Source organism: Lepus europaeus, chromosome 17 (assembly GCF_033115175.1).
Source record: "Lepus europaeus isolate LE1 chromosome 17, mLepTim1.pri, whole genome shotgun sequence".
Lineage (NCBI taxonomy): Eukaryota > Metazoa > Chordata > Mammalia > Lagomorpha > Leporidae > Lepus > Lepus europaeus.
The window spans coordinates 48,981,037-49,007,284 of NC_084843.1; the positions used below are offsets into that span (position 1 = coordinate 48,981,037).

At 41.2% G+C, this 26,248-nt stretch overlaps 1 protein-coding gene across 4 annotated transcripts in view; it reads left to right on the plus strand.

The window, feature by feature from the left end:
• BICC1 (BicC family RNA binding protein 1) overlaps window positions 1–26,248 on the plus strand; it is a 338,019-nt gene that overhangs the window by 178,455 nt on the left and 133,316 nt on the right. For all 4 annotated transcript variants that reach the window (XM_062215389.1, XM_062215390.1, XM_062215391.1 and 1 more), the window contains exon 3: window positions 26,023–26,092. In XM_062215389.1, the coding sequence (XP_062071373.1) occupies window positions 26,023–26,092 (70 nt within the window). The remainder of the gene's footprint in view (window positions 1–26,022; window positions 26,093–26,248) is intronic.

Genomic DNA, 26,248 nt, shown 5'->3' on the forward strand with positions numbered 1-26,248 from the left:
CATTCAGAGGTAATTCAGTCAGACTCACCCTGGACTTCTCATCATAAACCCTACAGGCAAGGAGACAATGGCATGATATATTCCATGTTTTAAAAGATAAAGAATGCCAGCCGAGAATAATGTACCCCGCAAAGCTGTCATTTATGAATGAAGGGGAAATAAAGATTTTCCATGACAAACAGAAACTCAAAGAATTTGTATCTTCTCATCTAGCCCTATAACACTGGCTCAAGGATGTGATGCACACAGAAATACAAAAACAAGAACTTCACTACAAAAGAAGACAAATGTAGAAAATGACCCAACTAAAATACAAATGAATCCCAAAATACATAAACAGCTCTTAAGGAAACGTGACAGGAAAAAGACAGTACTTAACAATAGTCACACTGAATGTAAATAGTCTGAACTCTACAATTAAAAGACACAGACTAGCTGAATGGATTAAAAAAGAAAACCCATCAATCTGTTGCCTTCAGGAATCACACCTCACCAGCAAGGATGCATGCAAACTGAAAGTGGAAGGATGGAAAAAGATATTCCAAGCTAACAGGAACCAAAAAGGAGCCAGTGTGGCCATCCTAATATCAGACAAAATAGACTTTAACACAAAAGCTATTAAAAGAGACAAAGAAGGGCATTATGTAATGATTAAAGGATCAATCCAACACGAAGACATTACTATTATAAATGTATATGCACCTAATCACAGAGCACCTGGCTATTTGAAAGAATTACTAAAGGATTTAAAGGGAGATATAGACTCAAATACAGTAGTAACAGGGGACTTCAACACCCCACTTTTACCAATGGACAGATCAACCAGACAGAAAATCAACAAGGAAACAACAGAGCTAATTGATGGTATAGACCAAATAGACCTAGTAGATATCTACAGAACCTTCCACCCCGCAGCCATAGAGTTCATGTATTTCTCCCCAGTACATGGAATGTACTCTAGGATTGACCATATGCTAGACCATAAAGGGGGCCTCAGCAGATTAAAAAAAAATTGAAATTATACCATGCATCTTCTCAGACCACAGTGCAATGAAACTCAAAATCAACAACTCAATCTTTGCATCATATGCAAACACATGGAGAATGAACAACATGATCCTGAATGAACAGTGGGTCATAGAAGAAATCAAAAGAGAAATCAAAAAATTTCTAGAAACAAACAAAAATGACAATGCAATCCATCAAAATTTGTGGGATACAGCAAAAGCAGTGCTAAGAGGAAAGTTTATAGCAACTGGTGCCTACATCAAGAAACTAGAAAAGTACCAAATAAATGACCTCGCTATGCACCTCAAGGATTTAGAAAAACAGCAGCAAACCAAACCCAAATCCAAACCCAGCAGAAGAAAAGAAATACTAAAGATTAGAGAAGAAATAAATAGAATTGAAACAAAAAAAAAATACAAAAGTTCAGTAAAACCAAGAGCTGGTTCTTGAAAAAAATAAACAAAATAGACATACCATTGGCCCAATTAACCAAAAAAAGGAGAGAGAAGACTCAAATTAGTAAAATTAAAGATGGCAGTGGAAGTGTAACAACAGACATGACAGAAATAAAAAGAATCATCAGAAACCACGACAAAGAGCTGCGTGCCAACAAATTGGGAAACCTAGAAGAAATGGATAGATTCCTGGACACATACAACCTTCTAAAACTGAGCCACGAAGTCATAGAAAACATAAACAGACCCATAACCATGAAAGAAATTGAATCAGTAATAAATGCACTACCGAAAAAGAAGAGCCCAGGACCAGACGGCTTCACTGTTGATTCTACCAGACATTTAAGGAATAACTAATCCCAGTTCTTCTCAGATTATTCAAAACAATTGAAAGGGAGGAAATCTTCCCAAATTCTTTCTGTAAAGCCAATATCACCTTAATTCCTAAGCCCTGAAAAGACACAACAGAGAAAGAAAACTATAGACCTATCTTCCCGATGAACATAGATGCAAAAATACTTAACAAAATCCTGACCAGCTGAATCCAACTATACATCAGAAAGATCATTCACCCGGACCAAGTGGGATTTATCCCTGGCATGTAGGGATGGTTCAATATTCGAAAATCAATCAATGTGATACATTAATAAATTGAGAAACAAAAATCACTTGATTATCTCAATAGATGCAGAGAAAGCATCTGACAAAATACAACACCCTTTCATGATGAAAACTCTAAGCAAATTGAGTTTAGAAGGAACATTCCTCAACACAATTAAGGCAATTTATGACAAACCCATGGCCAGCATTATATTGAATGGGGAAAAGTTGGAGGCATTTCTATTGAAAACTGGCACCAGACAGGGATGCCCACTCTCACCATTGCTATTCAATATAGTCCTAGAAGTTTTAGCCAGAGCCATCAGGCAAGAAAAAGAAGTTAACGGGGTACAAATGGGAAAGGAGGAAGTCAAACTATCCCTATTTGAAGATGACATGACTCTGAATATAGGGGATCGAAAAGATTCCTCTGTTTTCTTTCTCTTTCTCTCTCATCTCTCTACCTCACACTGTATGCTAAGCTCTCTATGTAACACAGAGTTAATTATATGTATTTTAAAGCAATTGGAAAAAGATCCCAGTTAAAAACAAGGGAGGGAATAAGAGATGGAGGGGTGATTTAAAACTGTAATGCAGTTCTGCATACAGGTATATAGACTTACCTCTAAGGTTAAAGCCTAAGAACTAATTCATGGGGCTCCAAACCCATAAGAATCGGTGGTATAACCACCATATTCAGTGTTACAGTGATCAACTTAAATGTTAAAGGCAACAGATAGACTGGTGTAAGTTTAAAAGGGACGACATAAATAACATCAAATACCCAGTAAAAATAATAGAATTAAAAAATAAAGGAAGGACAAACATGGGAAGCAGTCCACGCAGCAGACTCCTAGAATGACTTTCACAGTAAATAACACTCTGACCTCAGAATCAATCCATAAGGCTTCCTGTGAAAGGCCTGCAAGAGCATCTCAGGCATGGAAAGACAAGACTGTGGAAAAAACTTAAACGGAGGATCTCTGAGAGACCTCAGAGGAAAGGAAGGGTCATCAAAGGAGGAGACACTCTTATCTGAAGGGAGAGGAGAACATCCTCTTTGCTTATGGCCGTGTCCAAATACCGAAGGAGTCTATGGTCACAAAAGGCATCCATAGCCCTGGCAGCCCACGACAAGAGCCTCAGGTGAACACTGACATCATAAAAAAAAGAGTGTTAATTGTTAAAGGAACAACAGTAGTCAGTGTGCACTTGCTCCCCAGGTAGGACCTCTGTCCCTATTGAATTGCAATATGAGAATTGATTGCAAATTCTCTTCCCAAACTGTACTCTATATGTTGTGTGTGGGCATGGGTACAAATTGTTGAAATCTATGATTAGCATAGTGATGGTCCTCTATATATAAAGTCATACTAAAAATGATCCATAATGAACAAGGAGACAGGAGAGAGAATGGGAGGTGGGATGGGAGTGGGGTGGGGGCAAGGGGGAAAGAACCACTGTATTCCTAAGTTGTATCTATGTAAAAATGCATTCATTAAATAAATAAAAAATAAAGTATACACAATTTTTGCTTTCTTAAAAAAAAGATGTGAGGCAAACGAAAGAAGGTCACTCTGTTTACATCATTGTGAAGTTTTATTTCAATACAGTTTGGTTGCCTAAGATTTTCCCAACGTTTTATTATACTTATTTTATCACATTTAGATCCAACCTTCTATTATCCATTAATCCATTCTATTTTGTGATTGATTTCAAACCAACATGGGGACATCAGTACACTTTACGCCAACAGCATGCATGCCTGTAACCACGTTCCTATTTGTTCATAGTATTTTTTAGTTGTTGTTATTAGGCTTCCATAAGGTAGTGTAGCATTCTGTGTATTTCAGCAAAGGCGTACATCTGCGTCACCAGATTCTGATGAGGATACAGATCTCAGCATCACTCGAGAAAGTTACCTCTGAGCCCTTCCTAGAATCACCACTGAAAATCTCACCCCCACCTGCCACCATGGCAACTACTCTGCTTAGTGTTTTCACTGAGGACTCATTTTGCTTATTCTAGAATATCAGATGACTGGAAACTTACTGTGTAGGCTCTGTGATGTGAGGCTTCTGTGCTCAGTGTAAAGATTTTGGATTTCTTCCATGTTGTTACATGTGTCAGTAGTTCTTCCTTTTCATTCATGAGTAATACCATGTTGCATGAAACTCATCAATGTATATTTCCTTGTTTATGGATTCCTGGATCCTTATATAGTTTTTCAGTTTTGAATAAAACTGAGAACAAATGTACTTCCTGATGTTTCCGTTTAATTGATTCACAAGAACTTAAAAGTCAGATATTTCAGGAACCGTTGTTTAGCAGTAGAGATGCCCACATCCTACATTAGAGTCCCTGCTCCACCTCCTGTCTCCGACTTCCTGATAATGTGGATCCTGGGAGACAGTGGTCGTGCCTGGAATCATTGGGTTCTTGCCACTTACATGTGAGACTCATGTTGAGTCCAACGTTGGCTGTTGCAGCCATTGGAGGAGAACCAGCAGTTGGTAGTGTGCTTGCTTCCTTCTCTCTCTCTGAAATTAAAAAACATCAGTGTTCTAGAACTGAGCTCACCCATGTATGTCCTCTCTATGAATCTATATTTGAGTAAGTGGCACCATTTTTAACCACTGTTGAAGTCGCAACCCTGGCTGAGCCTTCATCAGCCCCGAAGTCCTGCCAGTACCCTGTCTTCACATGCACTCGCATTGACCTAGTACCATAAAGAGTACTGTCTTGGAGGTCACCATCTTTCACCCACATCAGCAAAATAGCAGGTCTACTCATCTCCTCTCTGGGTCCTCACTCCATTCCTTTCTTTAAACTACAGTCAGTGATCTTAGAAAAATACATTTTTGTCATGTTACTTACCTATTAAATATGTCTGGTTGTTTTTCATTGCTCATAGAATTAAAAAGAAAAATCCTTATCCTAACTTGCAGGGTCTGTGAGATTAAACTCCTCTCTTCTCCTTGCCTTTTCTCATCTTTCTAGGCATACTGGTTTTCTGTATCTGTCATGTTTCCTACTTAGGCCTCATCTCCCTCTGTGTCATGTCAGTCTCTAATTGGACTATTTGCATTTCTACACATTATGTTCTAGTGTCTCCCATATACATATATATATATATGTAATTTTTTTTTTTTTTGAGAGGCAGAGTGGATAAAGAGAGAGAGAGAGAGAGAAAGTCTTCCTTTTTGCCGTTGGTTCACCCTCCAATGGCCGCTGTGGCTGGCGCATCTCGCTGATCCGAAGCCAGGAGCCAGGTGCTTCTCCTGGTCTCCCATGCGGGTGCAGGGCCCAAGGACCTGGGCCATCCTCCACTGCCTTCCCGGGCCATAGCAGAGAACTGGCCTGGAAGAGGGGCAACCGAGATAGAATCCGGTGCCTCAACTGGGACTAGAACCCGGTGTGCCGGCGCTGCAAGGCGGAGGATTAGCTTGTTAAGCCACGGCACTGACCTTAGTGTCTCCCTTATATTAAACAGACAAAAAAATCTTCTTGTATGAGTTGGAATTAGAATTGTGTGCAGAAACTGGAAACGATTATGCTTAGTGAAATATGCCAGTCCCCAAGAGAGAACTATCATATTTTCCCTGATTTGTGTTAACTAATATACAGACTCCAAAAAATGTAATGTATATGAGCAAAATTGACATTTTGAGATTTGATTATTGTTCACAGCCCTTGTCTGTACTCTTGAGGAACAACAGTTTTTCTGCTTACTTAGTGGATTCTTTATTTAGTGGAAGGTTGAGCTTGTGATTATAAAATAAACTGAAAGTATGTCATTGTAAAAATTAAAAGAAAGGAAAGGAGGAGGAGGAGAAAGAGTGGCAGCATGGGCACGAGGGAGGGTAGAGTGGGAAATATGCTCTTAAATATGTGTATATGAAATTTGTTCACCTTAAATAAATAAAATTTTAAAAATTACATTCAGAAACAGAAAAAATTAAGGCAAAGAAGGATAACTGTTATTTAAACAAGCTAAAGTGTATTTCTTAAAAAATTCTATGGCAACATAAGCAAGGTCTGACATTCCAGAGGTCTCTGAAAGCGAAGATGCTCCTGCCTGTACATCTTTGCACCTGTGGAGTGTGGCCCTTACCTTTGTAGCCTGATTTGGAACTACAGACCTTACAGTGCAGTCAGCTGGGTGGAAGAAGAGACAGTCACCAGCTGGATGGTGAGATTGCCCAATATCTGCTAACATTTGCTCAGGCTGAACTCGGTTCTATAACCACACTTAACTTCAAGGAAAGCAAGATATTCTTACGTGTTCATGTACCTTCTAAAGATGGAAGAAAGGAGATATAGGTTCAGGCTGCTAGTGATGGCCATACCTCCCTTGACCTCACAGACATTGTCCACTGTCTTTGCTTTGTGTTAGAATAAAGAGTTCTTGAATTCTTTAGTCATGACAGTTGATTTCTTCAAATCACCCCCGTTTTTTTTTTTTTTTTTCTCACTTCAACCTGTGCACTCACTCACTCTTTGACTTATGATTGTGTCAGGGTTACCCATGACCCCAGCATTTCAAAATCCAAGGGTTACTTTGATGTCCTCAATTACCTGACAACTCAACCACATTCAGTTCTTTTTTGGGGGAGTGTGTAGAGGTCAGCCTTGAGTTTTTCATTGGTCTTCTGTGACTTCATTGTTGTCAACCAGATTCTGGAAGCACATTCTCCCTCCTTGTTTAAGCATCTGCCGTTCTGCCCAATGTCTAAATGTTGAAGTTTGTCAAGGTTTAGTTTGTTTGTTTTTGTTCCCGTTGTGGTAGCACACACATAACACAAAATCGACCATTTTCACCATTTTAGATTGTACAGTTCATTAATACTAAGTAGATTCACATGATTGAGCATCCGTCACTACTATCCATTTTGAGAACATTTTCAGCTCCCCAAGCTGAAATGACCCCCTTAGCAATGACTGCACATACTCCTCAGTGACTGGTAGCTACCCTTCTGCTTTGAATGAATTCTCATGATTTACTTTTGCATGTAAATTATGGGCTCTTCTGTCTTTCCTGTCTAGGTCAGAGCCCCAATTTCCATGATCTTAAATACCATCTATAGTATTCTAAATTTATTTATATTTCCTATTTATATTTTTGGATCAGTTATTTAAAGTTATTTCTATGCATTTTTATTTATTTGAAGGGCAGAGAGTGAGCGAGCCCTTGATCAATCCTCTGGTTTACTTCCCAGATGCTGGCAACAGCTGTTTCTGGGCCAGGTGAAATCCAGGAGCTCAGAATCCAGTCTCCCACGTAGGAGACAAGGACCCAGGTACTTGATCCATCACCTGCTGCCTCATGGTGTGCATTAGCAGGAAGCTGGAACAGGGAGCAGAACTGGACTTGAACCCAGGCACTCCAACACGGAATGTGGGCACCCCAAGTGGTATCTTAACTGCTATGCCATGCCCCTGATCACTGTGTCTTTATTGGCTTACTTTGATAGTTCCACTTGAATTTAAATCCATTTCAATGGATCATAAACTTTTAAAATATAACTTACCTAAAAACTTTTATTTTCATATTCCTAATCTCAGTGGTGGCACTAGCCATCAGGCTTGGTTGGTGACTTGATAACTCTCTCTCCCTGGCCCCTTCTCAGGGAAGTCATTTATTGTTAGGTAACATCAGAGAATATCTTGATTTCAGTTATTTTCTTCAGCTCTACCATCCTCTCACTCTTGCCACCATCATCTCTTGCCTGGGCATCTTCCTAACACGTCTTCTTGTACTCAGTCCAATTCCCTTTCAGTGTAATCTTCAACAGGCAGAAGGTTGATGTTCAAGATTTCATTGTCTTCCTAGTCGTCTTGGTATAAGATGCTGTCTCCTTACACCTCTCAAAGCTTTGTATGTCTTGGTCCTTTCTTCCCTCCTAATTTTACCTGTCATTACCCTCTCCTTCCAGTGTATTCTCCTTTCAGTTCTTCTAACAGAGTCCTCCTTCTGGGCCTTGGTGCCATATGTATTCCTTCTGCCTGCAATATTCTTGGTCCTTAACATTCTTCAAGGTTTGCCTTAGATTACCCGTTCTTAGAACATCCCATCCAATATAAAGTACAACTGCACAGTGTTCTGAGAGCATCCTATTTCTACATTCCTTTCTGTCTCTCACTTTCACCTTCTCCTCCTGTTGCTCCAGTTCATTCAACCAGCAGATTGAGTTATTTTGATTTGTTCATTTCCCGCAGTAGATTTTTACATGTGGTTGGGGATGGTTTGAATTCTGTTTCCTACCATAAACATGAAGTTTGGTAATGACTGGCAGATATGAGTATTCGATGTGTAGTGAGTTTTTGTAAATGGATGCTGATGCCTCTCTGTGGCATGACTTGTGGTATCCCATGGATGTATCTGTGCTTCATTTCATAGCTCACTTTTTCAGGGTGCCTTCCCTGCTTCATAGATTGTTCAGGAACTCCCTGTTAGATGGCATCGCTGCATGTCTTTCATGAAACTTGTTATGCTTTGTTAGTAAGTGCTGGAAAGTGTTCTTTAGCCTTGTTTTCTTAACTATACTGTGAGCCTCCTGAGGGTAGGGACAGAGGCTGTCTGTTGTCCATCATCATCATTTGCCCTACATTGACCAAGGTGTTTCACACTTTTTCTTTTTTTTTTTTTTTGACAGGCAGAGTTAGACAGAGAGACAGAGAGTTACAGACAGAAAGAGACAGAGAAAGGTCTTCCTTCCGTTGGTTCACCCCCCAAATGGCCACTATGGCCAGCACTGTGCTGATCCGAAGCCAGGAGCCGGGTACTTCCTCCCGGTCTCCCATGTGGGTGCAGGGACCCAAGCACCTTGGGCCATCCTCTGCTGTCCTTCGGGATCACAGCAGAGAGCTGGACTGGAAGAGAAGCAACTGGGACTAGTACCTAGCGCCCCAATCAGGACTAGAACCCAGGGTGCTGGCGCCACAGGTGGAGGATTAGCCAAGTGAGCCATGGTGCCAGCCTCACACTCACTTTTTCTTACACATGAATGTATAGTGATTAAAAAAACCCCATCTCATTAACATTATATTTCATAATATATAATAATTATATGCCCTTTTTATCCTATGTGACTAGAGGGCAGAAATCCAGAGAATCTTAATTTCTCGAAACCAGTGTTTGGAAAGTTTGATGGTTTTTAATGGAATTCTCTTTAGATGCTAAGAACCTAAACGATCTATGACCACTTTAAAATTTATTGTATAATGGTGAAATGATCATATTACCATTCAATTACTCTTTATAGCCATTGTCAATATTCCCACTATTCTAAGGTATTTTTGCTTTTTACTTGTTAAGCAACTTACTTGGTTAAGTATTAAGACCTTTTTCCTGTAATGTAATTTTAAAAAATATTTATTTTATTTATTTGGGAGACAGAGTTAGATAGAGAGGCAGAGACAGAGAAAAAGCTCTTCCATCTACTGGTTCACTCCCCAGATAGCCTCAATGGCTGGAGCTGTGCAGATCCGAAGCCAGGAGCCAAGAGCTTCTTCTGCATCTCCTGTGAGAGCTCAGGGGCCCAAGGACTTGGGCCTTCTTCTACTGCTTTCCCAGGCCATAGCAGAGAGCTGGATCAGAAGAGGAGCAGCTGGGACTAGAACTGGCACCCAGATGGGATGCCAGCTCTTCAGGCAAGGGCTTTAACCTGCTGTGCCATAGTGCTGGCCCCATCTTGTAATATAATTTTAAAGTATGTTATCTCAAAAACTAAAAAAAAAAAAAAAGGGGGGGGGAGAGAAGAAAAAAGAGGGGAGGGAGAAGAGTAGAGGGAAGAAAGGAATATACTTATGTTCTTAGACATCCACAATTCAAACTGTTAAAATATAATTTTAAGAAGAAAAAAAAGATTAAAAAAACCAAAAATTCACAAGGGAAAAGATGTTTTGATATTTTTTTATATCAGAACCATAGGAAGAAATCTGAAATATTGCCAGCTGCAATTCTGCACTGTTGCAGGTGAATGAAAGCAGAGGACATCTGTGTGTTTGTCTTTCCAGCTCTGCCTTCTGACGTCATGAGTGCGTTAAGCTCCAGAGTAGCTTCTTTTGACATTTTCATTATCAACTAAATTCATGTTTGAAATGTATAAATTCTTGGAATATTACTTGTAACTTTTTATGGGCTCCACATTTTTTCCTGTGCCAAGAAGATGTGGAATTACTTTAGTAGAGGAATACATGCAGAGTGCAGTATGTAGTTTCTTCCAGATTCAGTAGGGTAACACTTCATTTCTCTGGCAGTCTCTGGGAAGGAATATTTCCAGCATTGAATCAGGAGTGTTACTGAGTTCCTACCATTGCAAGGGGATTTACATAGAACCCTTGCTTTCTGCTTAATTAGACTCTTTTTTTTTTTTTTTTTTGGAAGCCCTTAGCCTTCGGCCTCCCTGCCAAGTGCTGTGGACCATATCAGATGCTGCACATATAAAGTTGTCTGTTATTCCTCTGTAAGATTAAAACCCAGTTAGTTTTAAAATGCCATGGGGCACAAACTTTGCCGATTCTGGTGGTAGTACCATGTACTCATTTTTTTCTGAGTATTATCACTTTCTCATTATTTTTCTTGAAACCCATTTCAAAGGCAGAAAAAAATAGCTTGCTCATTCTTTTCAACATATACATTTGCTTAGTTTAGTCCATATTATGTTCATCTGAATAGTGATTTCAAAATACTGAAATAGATGAATTAGCTACCAACATTTTAAAATTGAGATTTTTCATATCAGTCTGATTTTTTATCTTCTGTTGAAAAATCTTAAAGTCTGATTCTCTGGGCCAGCTTTTGCACGTGCTGGCTGAAGCTGGTATTTACAACTTGGAGCCCGAGAGTTCCCTCCAGGTTTGCTGCACCCTTGACCACACACTGTTATTTCTCTGAAAGTCCGTTAGCATTTATCCTTGTCACAGCACTGTTCTTTTCTCATAGTGGAATAAGTAGCGGTTGTCTGTAGGTCAGGGGGAAATGTGAATGAGGGGAGCAGTGAATTCCATGAAAATGAAGATGCATTTGTTTGAGTAAATGAATACTTGTACATTTTTATTTTATGGAATGTATATTTACACTTACAGCATGTACTGTGCTTGTCTATTCGTTGCTAACTTATCCTTGCCTGGCTCTTAAAGACAATTGAGTTAGGGACTCCTGATTTGATAACTGATCGTATTAATAGGGATGTGTTACTACCCTGAGGTCCCCCAAAGGACAGTGGACCATTTTCCTAGAAGTTTACAACAGTGTTGGGAATGAAAGCCCAGGTGTCTTCCCTGATTTGTTAGGATGGGGGCTGTTGGCTTTCTTAATAATTAGTTGCTCTAAGGCCTAGGACGTTCAACCAAGTAAAACAGTTTGTCCTCAAGGACAGTGTATTCTAGAAACTGAGTTGAGCCTGCTCACATGAAGCATTAACACAGCATAGGGAAAATGTTGTGGTAGGTCTGAGGAGGGAGGGATCCCATCAGATTGAGGGTATCCTGAAGTTTCTTTTATGCTTGTTGTTACACATCAGGTAGGAATTCAGTAGCAGGAGGTACTGGGACAATAGAACATTTGGAGTAAAGCAAACAGAAGAGGAAAGATGACAAACAATTGGCTGTGGACAGGACAGGAAATAGTTGTGTCCATGAAAGTCGGGGACTGAGGAAAGTGGAACCAAGGGGAATTATTTGGATGGGAGATTGTCTTCGATTCTGGACATAACTTTGGAGATGGACTCACTAGATTGGTTCAAGTACTGGAGATGGTAGGGAGGGGGTTGAGGGGAGATGAGGGAGAAGCTATGGCAGAGAGGATGGAATGATGTTTTGTATGCTGATGTCTGAGAAAAGTATTGACATCAAAAGGAGGATCTGCTTTGGAAGATGTATCCAGTAGGTTGCTTTTAACCACTTTGTTATGAATGTGTATTGGCTCAAATTACTGAAAAGTGCAAAGGAACAGTGGGCTTTGGTATGATTGGTCACCAGGTTTCAGACCAGTGATTACATAAAGAAATCGTGGTACATATATATAATGAAGTGTTGTTCAGTCATAAAAGAGAAGCAAATCCTGCCATTTATGTCAACATGGGTGAATATGGAGAATATTGTGCTAAGTAAGATCAACCAGAAACAGTGTGACAGTGTCTGAGTAATCTCACTTACATGTTGAATCTCAAAATCTTGAATTCATAGAAGCAGAGAATAGAACCATAATTGCCCAGGGTATTATGGGATAAATGGGGAGATGTTGGTCAAAGACTATGAACTTGCAAGTACACAGGGGTGGGAAATGTCTGGCCCTTCCAAGGTGACTGCAGGTGGGGCTCAAGGTCCCGTAAATCTATTGGAGGCTAACTTTTTAAGAGATTTATCTTATGTATTTGAAAGAAAGAGCAAGCGAGTTCACTCTTTCATCTGTTGGTTCACTACCCAAATGGCTTCGACACTTGGAGCTGAGCCAATCAGAACACAGGAGCCAGGAGCTTGTTCCAGGTCTCCCACGTGGGTGCAGGGGCCCAAGGACTTGGGCCATCCTCTGCTGCTTTCCTGGGTGCATTAGCAGGAGCAGCCAGGACTGGAACCGGTACCCTTATGGGATGCTGGCACTGCAGGCTGATTTAACCTGCTGCGCCACAGTGCTGGCCCCTGCAGGCTCATTTTGAACTTGATAATTTTAAATGACCTGTGAATGATATTAAATATACAAATGGCCCTTGGCAGAAGAAAAGGTTCCCTACCACTGAAAGATCAGTTCTGGAAATCTAGCATGGGTTGTGTTGGGTATATTAATTAATTTTATGGCGGTCATCATTACAGTGTGTAAGCATATATCAAATCGTATTGTACACCTTGAAAATATTCCATCAGTATTGGCTACACATTTAAAAATAAAGACATGAATTAAAAACGAAAAAACTTCTTGTTGTCAAAAATCAAGAATCTTTGTGTGGGTCACCTAGGATCTAGATGTTACCTCTCAGCTCTGCCTTCTACCCGGATGGTTGGTTCTTCTCATGGTCAGGCAGTAGGCGATACAGCCACAGGGTACTTGTTTCTTTGTTTGCACTAGTGGTGGATAGAAGATAGTCCCAGAAATTATCTCTGAAAAGCCAGAATCTTCATTCTCCAGAATTGCCACCAAACCTCTTCTTACTTGTCATTGACCATGATTGGATCACATGCCAATCCTTTTTTAAAATTTATTTTGATTATCACTTTTTAACCTTTTAACCTTTTATTTAAAGTGTACAAACTTCATGCGTTTCATATATACAAATTTAGGAACATAGTGATTCTTCCCACCCTACCCACCCTCTCACCTGCAGTCCTACCCTTCTTCCTCCATTCTCTTCTTTTGCCATTCTTATTTTTTACTAAGATCTGTTTTAAGTTAACTTTATGTATGTATGATTAACACTGTACTAAGTAAAGTGTTCAACAAATGGTATGGAAAAAAAAAAAAAACCACAACCTGTTCCTCAACAGTGAGATAAGGGCTGTTCAAAGTCATCACATCTCAGTGTCTGTTTCACTTATATAGATTACCTTTTAGGTACTGTACCACAGATCAGGGAGAACATATGGTATTTATCTTTTTGGAACTCGGTTATTTCACTAAGGATATTGTTTTCCAGTTGTATCCATTTTATTGCAAATGACAGGGCTTCATTTTTTTTTACTGCTGCATAGTATTCCATGATCTACGTATCCCACAATTTCTTTATCCTGTCTTGAGTTGATGGACTTTTGGGTTGGTGCCCATCAGTTCTTAACCCAATCCCTGGCAATGGGAGTGACATCACTCTTAGATAATCATGGTGGTTGCTGGATCCTGAGCAGATGGCTTGTGTTCAGTTGTGTGGAGAAGACTGGGTTCAGTTTACACATGTCTCAGGAGCTGGTGGGGTAGCAAGGTGGAGACGTGCTTGAGACATTACGTTATAGGTCTGAATTCTTCCAGGAATAAGGGATTTTTTCCTCTGAAGTAAGCTCCCTGCTGCTGAAGCTTTATCAGAGCTATCAGCTGGAGGCAGTCATGCCACCAGATACTTGAATTGCTCCCTACATTTTCAAGCCCCAGTGGGCTGTGAGGGCGGGAATTTGTTTTTCTTCTACACCAACAGAGAAAAAGATTCATGCAACTTCTCCATCTCTTCCTCTCTTGGGCAGATTAAGGGGGCCAGCCATTCTGGATGGGCAACTGTAAGAGAGAAGGCCCCCATCAGCTTGGGTCACCGAGTGACTATGTGGAGCAGAGCCTCTTGCTGCCTCATGAGAAGGGAGAGAAACAAATTTCTGCTGTGTTTATTGCAGTTATTAAAACAGCATAACCAATGCGTATTTGTTGTTTTTTACTCTTTGTTGGAAAGGATTTTTTTTCTCAAATGTGATATTTACTTTTTGGCCTGTCCTCTCAGTATAGCCTACATAGAGTTTAGCTCTTCTAGATGTTTCAGGCACGGTATTAGAGATCTCAGTTACGGTGTTGGCATCTTAAAGGTCATCAGCATCAATTCCATAGGGGCCTCTGGAGCTAAAGAGGTTTGTTTGCTTTAAGAAGACGGTGTATCAGGTGGTAAAATGCTCCTTTAAAAAACACGCAGTGTGCATCAGTGTACCTGGAGTAAATAGACTTATCCAAAATTGGAGGCTAGAAGCTTGGGATCAAGACTTGGTAACTTGATTTTCTTACATTAGCACAGTTTCATCCCTCTACCCCCTGCCAAGTTACACTGTTTTTGTTTTTTTTTTTTTCTTTTAAACACATTATTGAGGTATGATTGACTAAAGACTGCACTTATTTAATGCATACAACTTGATGAGTTTGGAGGTAAGTCTATAACTGAGAAACCACCATTGCAATCTGTCAGTTGTGCAGTGGTGCCTCCAAAAGTTTCCTGTTTATTAATTATTAATTTTTCTGATAAAAAACATTTAACTTAAGATCTACCCTCTTAGCAAATGAACATAGAGCACTGTTAGCCATAGGCACTATGATGTATAGTAGATCTCTCCGATTTATGCTTCTTGTCCAAGCCAAACACTACTGTATTTAAATTAAACACCAATTATACTACGATGGTTCAAGTTTAATTGATCTATTTACAGCTACCCTTATAGACAATCTAGTGAATCTTTCTGAGGAGTTAACACGAAGTGATTCTTGAAGAATGAAATAGCTTTAAGAATCACAGATCCCCTTCTCTGTGTAATTCTGCCTTTCAAGTAAATAAATAAATCTTTAAAAAAAAATCACAGATCCTTATGTCTCAGGAGAGCCACAAAATCAGCTCCCGTATCACCCACCCACAATGCAGGGATTCATGTTTTCTTTCCTATGAAGAATTTTTTGCATAATCGTAATAGATGCCAATATGTAGAGACCAGGAAGATGTAGAATCTGTAGATTTAGAATTCTGCTACCTCTACCTTTAAAAATGGGTGGGTGGGTTCCCTGTGAGCTCGCTGCAGCATAGCCCATTGTCCTGTCACTCTGCTAACTCCAGCACATCTTGTCTGGAGCTTTCTGTGCCCAGTGTCATGCAGATACTGCCTAGGCAAGTTCATCCTGTCAGTGATTGGATGCCTGTTCACCCAATTCATTTATTCTGGTAAGCAGTCATTTCAGAAATACCATTTTTTGAGGCAGGTGTTTGCCGTGGTGGTAATGTGTACCCTGGGAGGCAGGGATGAAGACACAAGTAGTTGGGTCTGTGCCATCTGTGTGGGAACCAGGATTGGGTTTGAGGCTCCTGGCTTTGGCCTGGTCTGGCTTCAGCTGCTGCTGGCATTTGGGGAGTGAACCAGTAGATGAGATCTCTTTTTCTGTCCCTGCCTTTCAAAGAAAGAAAGAAAGAAATACCATTTGAATGAATTAACGATGACTGTGGATGTGGCGTGCAGTGAGCTTGTCTTGAGTGCTGTGTAGCTGTTGCCTATTCTGTCCCTGTCCTAGTATCTCCTTCATCCCTGTTGGCAGTCACTTAATTACTTCAGTGATGAATATTAGCATCTCACTGAGTTCTAAGGATCTAAGAATGAACACGACAGAGTGGTTGGGGAGATGGGTAAAATAAGCAAGGAAATAAGCACTGTTATATTGCTCAGCAAAATGAGGAGAGAGACAGTGACTTCTTGTTGGGAAAGCTGAAGAAGTTAACTGTGGAGGGCACCTTTGAACTGGGTTTTGATTGATAAATAGGAGTTCTCTGAACTTTTGAAATTAGCTGATTTTGTTTTAAAGATTTATTTATTTTACTTGAAAGAGTTACACAGAGAGAGAAGGAGAGGCAGAGAAAGAGAGAGAGAAAGAGAGAGAGACTGACTTCCATCCACTGGTTTACTCCCCAATTGGCCTCAATGGCTGGAGCTGTGCCAATCCAAAGCCAGGAGCCAGGAGCTTCTTCCAGGTCTCCCACGTGAGTGCAGAGGCCCAAGGACTTCGGTCATCCTCCACTGCTTTCCTAGGCCTCAGCAAAGAGTTGGATCGGAAATGGAGTAGCTGGGTCTCAAACCGGCACCCATATGGCATGCCGGCTCTGCAGGTGGAAGCCTTACCTGCTACGCTACAGCACCGGCCCTGAAATTAGCTGATTTTGCCTGTAGCATGGAACTGTTTGAATAATTCCTTGGTGAAATTATTCCTTATTATTAATTTTTATTGATAACTTTCAATGGTCCATGAAAAGCGTTCCTCACTTTACAGGACACGATGGTACCATAAAAATGACTGTGCAAGTTGAAACCGTTGAAAATACTCTTAGTCATCAACGGGAACATTTAATGATCTGTGACCTTTAAAAAGTTTGGTCAGAATCGTGAAAATCTTACTGTCTGTCATAAATGTATAGAACAGTTGGAAAACAATTAAAATTATTGAGCATGTTGTGCTTAAACATGAAAAACAGAATTTGTTTTCTTTTTCTTTTTTTAAACTAGTCCAGAATAGTTTGGACAATGCTGGCTTTCTTCTTGTTGAATAATGTTCAGTACCAGCAAGCATCTTTGCTGTGCCTTGGGGAATTGGCACACTCAGAAGTCTGGACCAGCTGCCAGCATTTCTTCGTTTGTGCCTTCGAAGTTGTGAAATATCTCCCAGGGTTTGTTTCATGTGAAGGAACGTACTTTTGTTTTCCTTCCATCACTTCCCCAGGACATCTTCCTCTTTTTTGTCACAGCTACCTTGCTTTTTCATGTCACCCAGCGTGTTTTCCAAAGTCCCTCTGGCTGGATGTCCAGACTCTGTCAACCTTGGGCAGTGCCAACAGCATTCCCGTGGTCTGCTCTTGCACACTGATCAGTGTTGTACTCGAATTTCATTGTCGGCCACGGCGTTTTTTTGTTTCTTTGCTGCAGGTTACCTTGGCTGGCCAGGTTCCCCATGGTGGATATCTATTTTTGTAAAATGCCACTTGGTTTGTCACTGAGAGACATAGTCAGGATAGCTGTGGTTGGCCCCCTCTGTCCTTGGGTTCCACATTTATGGAAAAACTTTTTAAAAACTGCCTGTTTGGAACATGTTCAGACTTTGTTGAGTCACGATACAGTCTAACAACCATTTACATAGCATAGGTATTGTAAGTAACCTGGGGATAACTTATGAGATGGTGTGCATACGGTACCTTCAACTTGCACTGTGCCATTTTGTATCTGTGAGACTGGAGCATCTGCAGACTCTGGTGTCCGAGAGGGGCCGAGGAACCAGGCTCTCACAGATACCGAGCGATGGCTCGCTTGCTCTGCGCTCTGTGCAGAGCCGATTAGCAGCCATGCTCTGTGTAATCACAGACTTCCAAACAAGTAACATGGTTGCTCCCTGATCCAGAAGAGCCTCTGTTATTTACGTGGTGATTTGTAGACTGAGGAGCTGGCAGGGAAATGTGTTTTTGATACAGCAGCTTCCAGTTTGTATACCATGGTAATAGAAATGTAAACTTGTATTGTTGGGGGATTGGTGTGTTTCAACCAAACTGTGGTAACTAAAATTCATGCTTGTCATAACTGTGTAAAGTGAAGACTGTTTGTATTGACATTTTGAGTAGATTTGTCCTGCCTTTGGTTGGAAGGTCAGCAGCTGTAGCTCTGGTCACTTGATGCTGGTATAGCCCCAATCCCTGTGACAACCAAAGTGCTTCCCACATTTCTCACATTTCCATATGTGTTTGAGAGTGGGAAGGGGGAGACTTGCTGGTTTGAGAGCCCCTGTGAAGGAGGGGCTATCGAGGGCCAGCTGGTCTGCTGGTCAGTTACACGGCCTTCATGGCAGAGTTCTGGGAGCCTGGGAGTTCTGGGAGTCTGATCTTGCGGAATGCCTTCCTCTTCCTTCATGAGCCAAATGAGACAGAGCCCCGATCAGGAGTCAAGGCCTGGATTCCAACCAAACTTCACCCCGAATCTGCCTGACCCTGTGCTTCTCTGGATCTCAGGTTTCTCGACTGCAGAGTCAGCCTGCAGTGTTAGAAGATTTCCAAGACTGTCGTGAGGAACAAGTGGGGAGTGTCTATGAATATTAGGTAAATGTGGGGAATCGTCTGATGATGAATCACTGAATCATTGGGAGGGATTTCTGGGATTAAAATGAAATTTAACAGAACCCTCCAGTGTCTGAGCAAAATAAACATCCTCCGCTTTTCGACGGCTCCGTGTGTGAGAAGTTCACTGCTTTCCCATCTCCACGTAGCTGGCTCTCCTCTCACTTTGCTCGCTCCGTGTGAAAGCAGCAAGTTGACTCTCAGTGCATTTCTCTGTGAAGTTACTTTGAGCAGACGCTGCTGTGAGATTAGACCCTATTCCACTCTTGATATAAGGAAAAAAAGCAGATGAGTTGGTCTTATAGAGAACTGGACTGCAGATGGATTCCAGCTGGTAGCCACTTGAATGGTGAATTTTCGATAGTTTAGAGTATAAAAGTCAAGTTAGAGAGCTCAGCATTCTTCTCTTAGTCCAAGAATACGTATTTCAAGTCAAGTCAGCATAAAGAGACTGTCTTGGTTTTTCCGAGCTACCAGTGACTTACCTGTGTACTTTTAATTTTGTGTCTGGGTTGAAGAATTTAGTGAAGTAAGCATGTTGGTAGAAAGCTGCTGGCTTGGCAGTGGAGTCCTTCATCTGTAAGATATTATCCTGTAATTGCGGCAGACCTGCAAAGTGTGTACTTTAGTGAGCATTGGTAGATGTTTTCTTTCCAAATGCTCTGCTAATCTGGAATTTGTTGGAGATGGAATTGATGTATTATGACTTGGGCACTGAAGAATATAAATGGCAATTATTTTTATCATGGTGAAACTACTTGTAGAAATTTCACTTGTTTATTTTATTCTAACTTTAGCATTTATTTTAGGACAGTGAAATTATTTAAATGATTCCGTGTAAATCTCATGAAATTTTTTAAAATAGCTGGGGGTGCTTTTTTAACTGGAAGAAAATTCTACGAGTCGGCATTTTTGCCTAGTGGACATGAGGCCCATATCCCATACTGAAGTGCTGGAGTTGGATTCCTGGATGTAGCTCCTCACTCCAACTATCTGCTAATGTAGATTCAGAGAGGCAGCAGTAACAGCTCAAATAAGCAGGTTCCTGCCAGTCTTGATGGAGACCTGAGTTGAGTTCCCAACTCTGGCCAAATCTTGGCCATTGTGGGCATTTGAGGGGAGTGAACTAGCAATGGGAGTTCCTGCTTTGTCTCTAAAATTTGAGAAGATTCCATATTCCAGCTTATATAAAAATTACCCTTCCTACCCCTATACTCCATCATACCCTACAAAAATAAAAACAGAAATAGGGATATACAATTTCACATTCATTTTTTTTTAAATTTTTTGAAAGGCAGAGTGGACAGTGAGAGAGAGAGAGACAGAAGGTCTTCCTTTGCCATTGGTTCACCCTTCAATGGCCGCCGCAGCTGGCGCACCGCGCTGATCCGAAGCCAGGAGCCAGGTGCTTCTCCTGGTCTCCCATGGGGTGCAGGACCCAAGTACTTGGGCCATCCTCCACTGCACTCCTGGGCCACAGCAGAGAGCTGGCCTGGAAGAGGGGCAACCAGAACAGAATCCGGCGCCCCGACTGGGGCTAGAACCCGGTGTGCCGGCGCCGCTAGGTGGAAGATTAGCCTATTGAACCACAGCGCCGGCCCAATTTCACATTCATTAAGTATGTTTTTAATATGGAAAAAGTGTGCTATATAAATGTTGGGTGAAATGTAAATATGAAGAAGGAAGTTTAATGTGAATAGTTTCTAGAGCTGTTAAATATCCATTGTGTGCTATCTTCATCATTTTCCATGATGAAAAAATAACTTTTATAGGTGAACTATAGAAATATGTAGTCTTTCTGATATCAACAATCTTAATTTTAATTGCTTCATATATTTCAAAATGAATATTGGCTCAGATCTTTTTGTTACTATAAATGTTGGCTATTCATCAAATCTAATACTAGCATAGGAATTCCGTTATATCAGTTATTATACCTTATAAGCAATGAGCACTCTAGGCTTCCCATCCAAGAAGTAACCAGGCTTGACTGCTTAGCTTCTGAGATCAGAAGAGATTGGGTGTGTTAAGGGTGGCATGGCTGTAGACAGGCACAGTAAGTCTGACAAGAGAAATTTGAAGTGGTTGGTCACCTAGTTACACTTGTAGTTACACTTCAAAACTTGTTTCTTCTCCAGAGTTGTTGTCTAACATAGATCAGCTAAAGAAGCCTGGCAGAGGTTGGCAGAATTGTTAGGCCAATGAGTATGCCCGGAAGTTGACAGTGATGTATTTGTAATGTTGTAAACATTACAGCATGGTGAATTATGAATTAGAACACAAGTCTTTAAAATATTAAGTGTGTGGTCCAGTGTTTATGGAAAATGATTGAAGATGAAATGTTTGGTCTTTGAGCTTTGGTTTTTGTGAAGGTAGAAATGGGGCTTATTAGTACAGTTTTAAGAAACTAGCAGGAATTCACTTTAGGATGTTTTTTTGCTTCCCGGACACAAGATAGTAATTTTCTTTGCAGAGGCTGTGTGGCCTTGCATACCTTGGCATTCCTTAGCTTAACTGACACCATGATGTTTATAGTTTGATTTCCATAGGAAGCACTGGTCATTTTAAGTACCTTTCTCAACTTTCAGGTCATATTTCACATAATTTAAGGGGACTAACATCCTATTTTTGGGGTTAGATAGTCAGAACTAGCTGCCTAATTATTCCTTAAAGGCAAACTGAACATTTTTGGAGAACATATTTACTTGCTTAAGAATTAAGGCACATCACAGGCTTTTGGGAAATGATTTCCTTAAAGGATTTTGTGGGAATTAATTGGTTTATGGGAAATGTTCGAGATCCTCTTGTAAAGGGGTCAGTGTCTTCATTGATTATATGATACATAAAATTAGTTCCATTTCCTCATCTCTGACTTTTAAGAATGTCACATTAATGTTTATAGAAAATGATCCAAAAATCAGTAGTTTGTTCTTTGAGCTTTGGTTTCATCAAAATGGAAACAGAAGTAACAATAAGATTTTTTTGGAAGGCCCCCCCCCAAAAAAAAAAAATAAAGCAGCTAGCTAGAACTCACTTTAGGAAATTTACCTGCCTTGTTGGATATAGAACCACTGACTTCATTTTTCCCTAATTCTTGCCTTTGCCTGCACTCCTTGGCTATTTTTTAAATCAGGGATCATGCTTGTAAGTGTTGGCTCCAGTAGTCCAGCCCCAGTACTGGGTTCCTGGACCAAATTCTACTTAGACCCCTGGGGTGAATGAGCTATGACTTCTCTCTCCCCTTGATGACAGAATGCTTCACGCCCTAGCATGCTCTTAGCTGGCTGAGGTAAAACCAATGGATAGTGTGATGTCAAAGTGTAGGAACTGACTCGGAGTCACTGCAGGTGATGATTTGAAAAACTTCATTGATGACTTCCTAATGGGGATTGCTGTTCACAGATTCTTTGTAGCAAGTGATAACTAAGCGCAGGTACGTGATGATTTTGGTTTGGATTCAGGCTGCATGTCTCTATGCATGGTGACAAGACAATGGAGATCACATGAGACCTGTTGCCCTTCATGGATGTGTGAGGCGAGCGCTCAAATCCCTCAGCTGTCTTGGGGTCCCTGCTCTCTCTCCTTCTGGCCCTTTGCTCGTGCACTCCTCCTCTGCCTGGGTCCCTCTCTCCACATCTTCTCCAGCTGGCCAGCTTTTCTCCTCTTCTTGGTGACAGCATCAGTGAGCATTGCCTTGAGCATCCATGAGTGGATGATTGATCCCTTTTATACTTAATACATATTGCTCTGCCCCATTCTGGAACTTGGCACACAGTACGCTAATGGTGGGTTAGCTTGTCTTCTCCCTTGCTGGACCCTGAGCTCCTGGAGAGCTGTCTTGTTGGCTGTTGGGTCGTGGTGCCCTGGGCAGTTCTGGACTGGAAGTTATTAATGTGTAATAAATACAACAAGGGCTGATACTACTGAGCACTAAGTGGGTGCATGCCTAGAGTCTTCCTACTGGTTTTGTCATCCAGTTGTTGCAGCTTTAGGAGTAGATAACCTAGTTAATTTTACGGGAGAAAAAAATGAGACAGACAGACATTAATTTGCCTAACATGACAGAGCTAGAAAGCAACAGAGTTGGTATTTAGCTCCAGGATACCTACGAAGAAGGAGCCTGCTAGGTGTCATCTGGCTTGGGGCAAAGGGTGTATACAACTTTTTAATCCATTAAGTCCCAAGTTTTCAATTCTGTGAATATTTCAGTGACGTAATTTGTATTTTGAAGTTATAAGTAGTATATTTATTTCTCAATTAAAAGATTTTTATTTATTTATTTGAAAGTCAGACTTACACAGAGAGAGGAGAGGCAGAGAGAGAGGTGTCTTCCATCTGATGGTTCATTCCCTAATTGGCTGCAACAGCCAGAGCTGCGCCGATCTGAAGCCAGGAGCTTCTTCCAAGTCTTCCAGGCAGGTGCAGGGGCCCAAGGACCTGGACCAGCCTCTACTGCTTTCCTAGGCCATATCAGAGAGCTGGACTGGAAGTGGAGCAGCTGGGACTAGAACCGGCACCTGTATGGAATGCCTGCTGGCGCTTCAGGCCAGTGCTTTAACTCACTGCGCCACAGCGCCGGCCCCTCAATTTAAGTCTTGATAGGTATCCTATCTGTAAAGAATGATGGGACACAATGCTTTAATATGGATTTAGAATTAACTGACTAGATCAATGATGAAAACAACTAAATGCATTAATGGCAGGCATAAGAGAAGAGGGGAGGTGCCAGCGCTGTGGCATAGAGACTAAAGTCTCTGCCTACAGTGCCGGCATCCTATATGGACTCTGGTTCGAGTCCTGGCTGCTCCACTTTGGATCCAGCTCTCTGCTGTGGCTTGGGAAAGCAATGGAGGATGGCCCAAGTCCTTGGGCCCCTGTACCCACATAGGAGACCTGGAAGAAGCTCCTGGCTCCTGGCTCCTGGCTTCAGATCAGCATAGTTCCAGTTGCTGCTGCCAATTGGTGAGTGAACCAGCAGATGGAAGACATCTCTATCTGCCTCTCTTCTCTGTAACTCTGACTTTCAAATAAATAAGTAAATCTTTAAAAAAAGAGAGAGGAGAGGGGAGGCAGGAGCCAAGTCCTGGGAGGTTGAGGTCATAACTCACCTGCCTTCTTTATTTTCTTTCTTTCTATTTTTTTAAAACAATTTTTAATAGAGATAGGGATATAGAGAAATAGTTCTTTAAGTCCAACTGTGAAATTACTACATTTTCAAATGTTGGTTCAGGCTTTAAAAAAAAAACAAAACCTTGTAAAGGGATCAGGCATTTGGCCTGATGGTGGGGGTACCAGATAGGACACCTGTGATCTGCATTGGAGTGCCTGGGATGGAATCCTGGCTCTGTGCTGGGTTCTGATTTCCTGCTAATGGATACCCTGGAATGCAGCAGATGATGTCTCCATTTGTTCTGACACACACTTGGGAGATCTGCATTTTGTTCTTGGCTCTTAGCTTCAGTCCAGGCCCTGCACTAGCCTTTAAGGGCATTTTGGGAAATTAACCAGTGGATAAGAGCACTTGGTCAATCTTTGCAAAAACAAAAACAAAAACAAAAACAAAAACAAAAACAAAAACAAAAACAAACCTTGCAACGGAGAGACAAAATGTGTCTGTGGGTTGCCAATCTGATGAAACATTTGCTGGGTCAGGCCAAAGCAAGGAGCCTGAAACTCCATCTGGGTGTCGCATGTGGGTGCAGGGGCCCAAGGATTTGAGTCATCTTCCTCTGCTTTCCCAGGCACATTAGCCAGGAGCTGGAGCAGAAGTGGAGCAGTCAGTACTTGAGCCAGCACCCACATGGGATACCAGCCTTGCAGATAGCAGCTTAACTCACTGCGCCACAGTGCCAGCCCCGAAAAAGGCACTAGTTTCTAAATTGCACTCCTTTAAAAAAAAATGTATTTTATTTCATTTGATAGGTAGAATGACAGAGAAAAGGGGAAAGACATAGAGGATGAGATATTCCATTTGCTGGTTCTCTCCCAAATGACTGCAAATGAAGCCAGGAACCTGGAAATACATCTGTGTCTCCCACATGGGTGGCAGGGGCCCAGACATTTGGGCCATTCTCCACTGTTTTCCTGGGCACATTAGCAGGGATGTACATTAGAAGCAGAACAGCTGGGGCTCAAACAAGCACTCATGAGCTGCTGGCATTGTAGGTGGCAGCCTGATCTGTCCACAACTATGGCCCCTAAATTGCACTCTGTGTTTAGTGACCTTCAATATTCATGTATTTACTCTCAACCCACATAAAAATAGTATCCTACTATAATAAAGTGATTAAAATAGTGAGTAAAAGTGGCTATTCTTGCTTTTAATTTGTTTAGCGGTTTGCTTTAGTAGTTCAGTTAATTCTGTATTCATGTTATGAGAGTAAATATTTGTCTAGTGGAATTCATGGGATAGAATTAGTGAGAGATAAAGGCTGAACACTTCCTGTTACTTGGTTTTGCTGGCTGTTCACTGCTGTTGCTGTGCTGGCATTTCTTCCTTCACTTACTCCTTTTAAATTTTCTGTGAAAGACAGAAAAATCTTCCATCTACTGATTGACTCCCCAAATGCCCATAATAGTCAAGGGTGGGCCAGGCAAAAGCCTGGAGCTGGGTCTTCGACATGAGTGGCAGGACCACAAGGACTTGAGCCCTCATCTGCTGCCTCCTAGCTTGTACACCAGCAAGAAGCTGAATCAGGAAGTGAAGGCAGGACTTGGACCAGGTAATCTGGTATTGGATGTGGGGAACCACCGCACCAAATTCCCACCCCTTCTCCTCGCTTGTTCTTGTGCTTTGGCTCATCTTGGTGTCAAGTCCTCTTGGCCAGGGTGAGCTGTTTGTCTAAGTGAGAAGGAGCTGTGGTGAAACTGCCGATTTGGACCAGATGAAGAATGATGGGAAACGCAGCTTTACGACCTGATGCTGCGTTTAGAGGCTTTTCCTCAGTTTTAATGAAATGCAAATGTGTCCACAGAACATTTTTTTTTTCCTTGGGGAGGGGGAATCTTCATTTAGTGTGGCCTCACTCATGCAGTTTTGTATTGCAGAACTCATGGTTGGTGTGTTGCAATCTGTTGGCAGTAGTCTTGGGGAATTTTATTCAGCACAAGCATCTCTGATGATTCTGGCATCAAGTTGGGTTAATTATTCGTTCATGTACTTTTTGGTCTTGTTTCTGTGCTAAAACTGGTGCATCATGGAGAGGAACACTGGGAGTAACAAATATACTTGAATATTTCTAATAGATAAAAGACATACAAAGCACATTTTTTTTCCTAAGGGATTTTTTTGCATTATTTTAAAATGAGATCATTTTGTTGTATCAACATGAAACTAAAGACTTAAAAGTTAGCCTTTGGAGTGTGTGAAAAATCTTATCTGAAATACAAGCTCTTAATTGATTCAGTATTTCTCTTAATTGTTGTTACAGATCATGGAGGAGACAAACACGCAGATTGCTTGGCCATCGAAACTGAAGATTGGCGCCAAATCCAAGAAAGGTAAGATGTGAGACAAAGAGAAACCAGGGGCTTTGATAACTGGGCTGAGGGACTGACTGCAAGTTGACTGGAGGGCAGAAGCAATCTTTGTTCTTAGCACTTTTGTACCCCAAATATTTGTTTAAAAGCAGTATTAAGGGAGGATTCTCATAACTA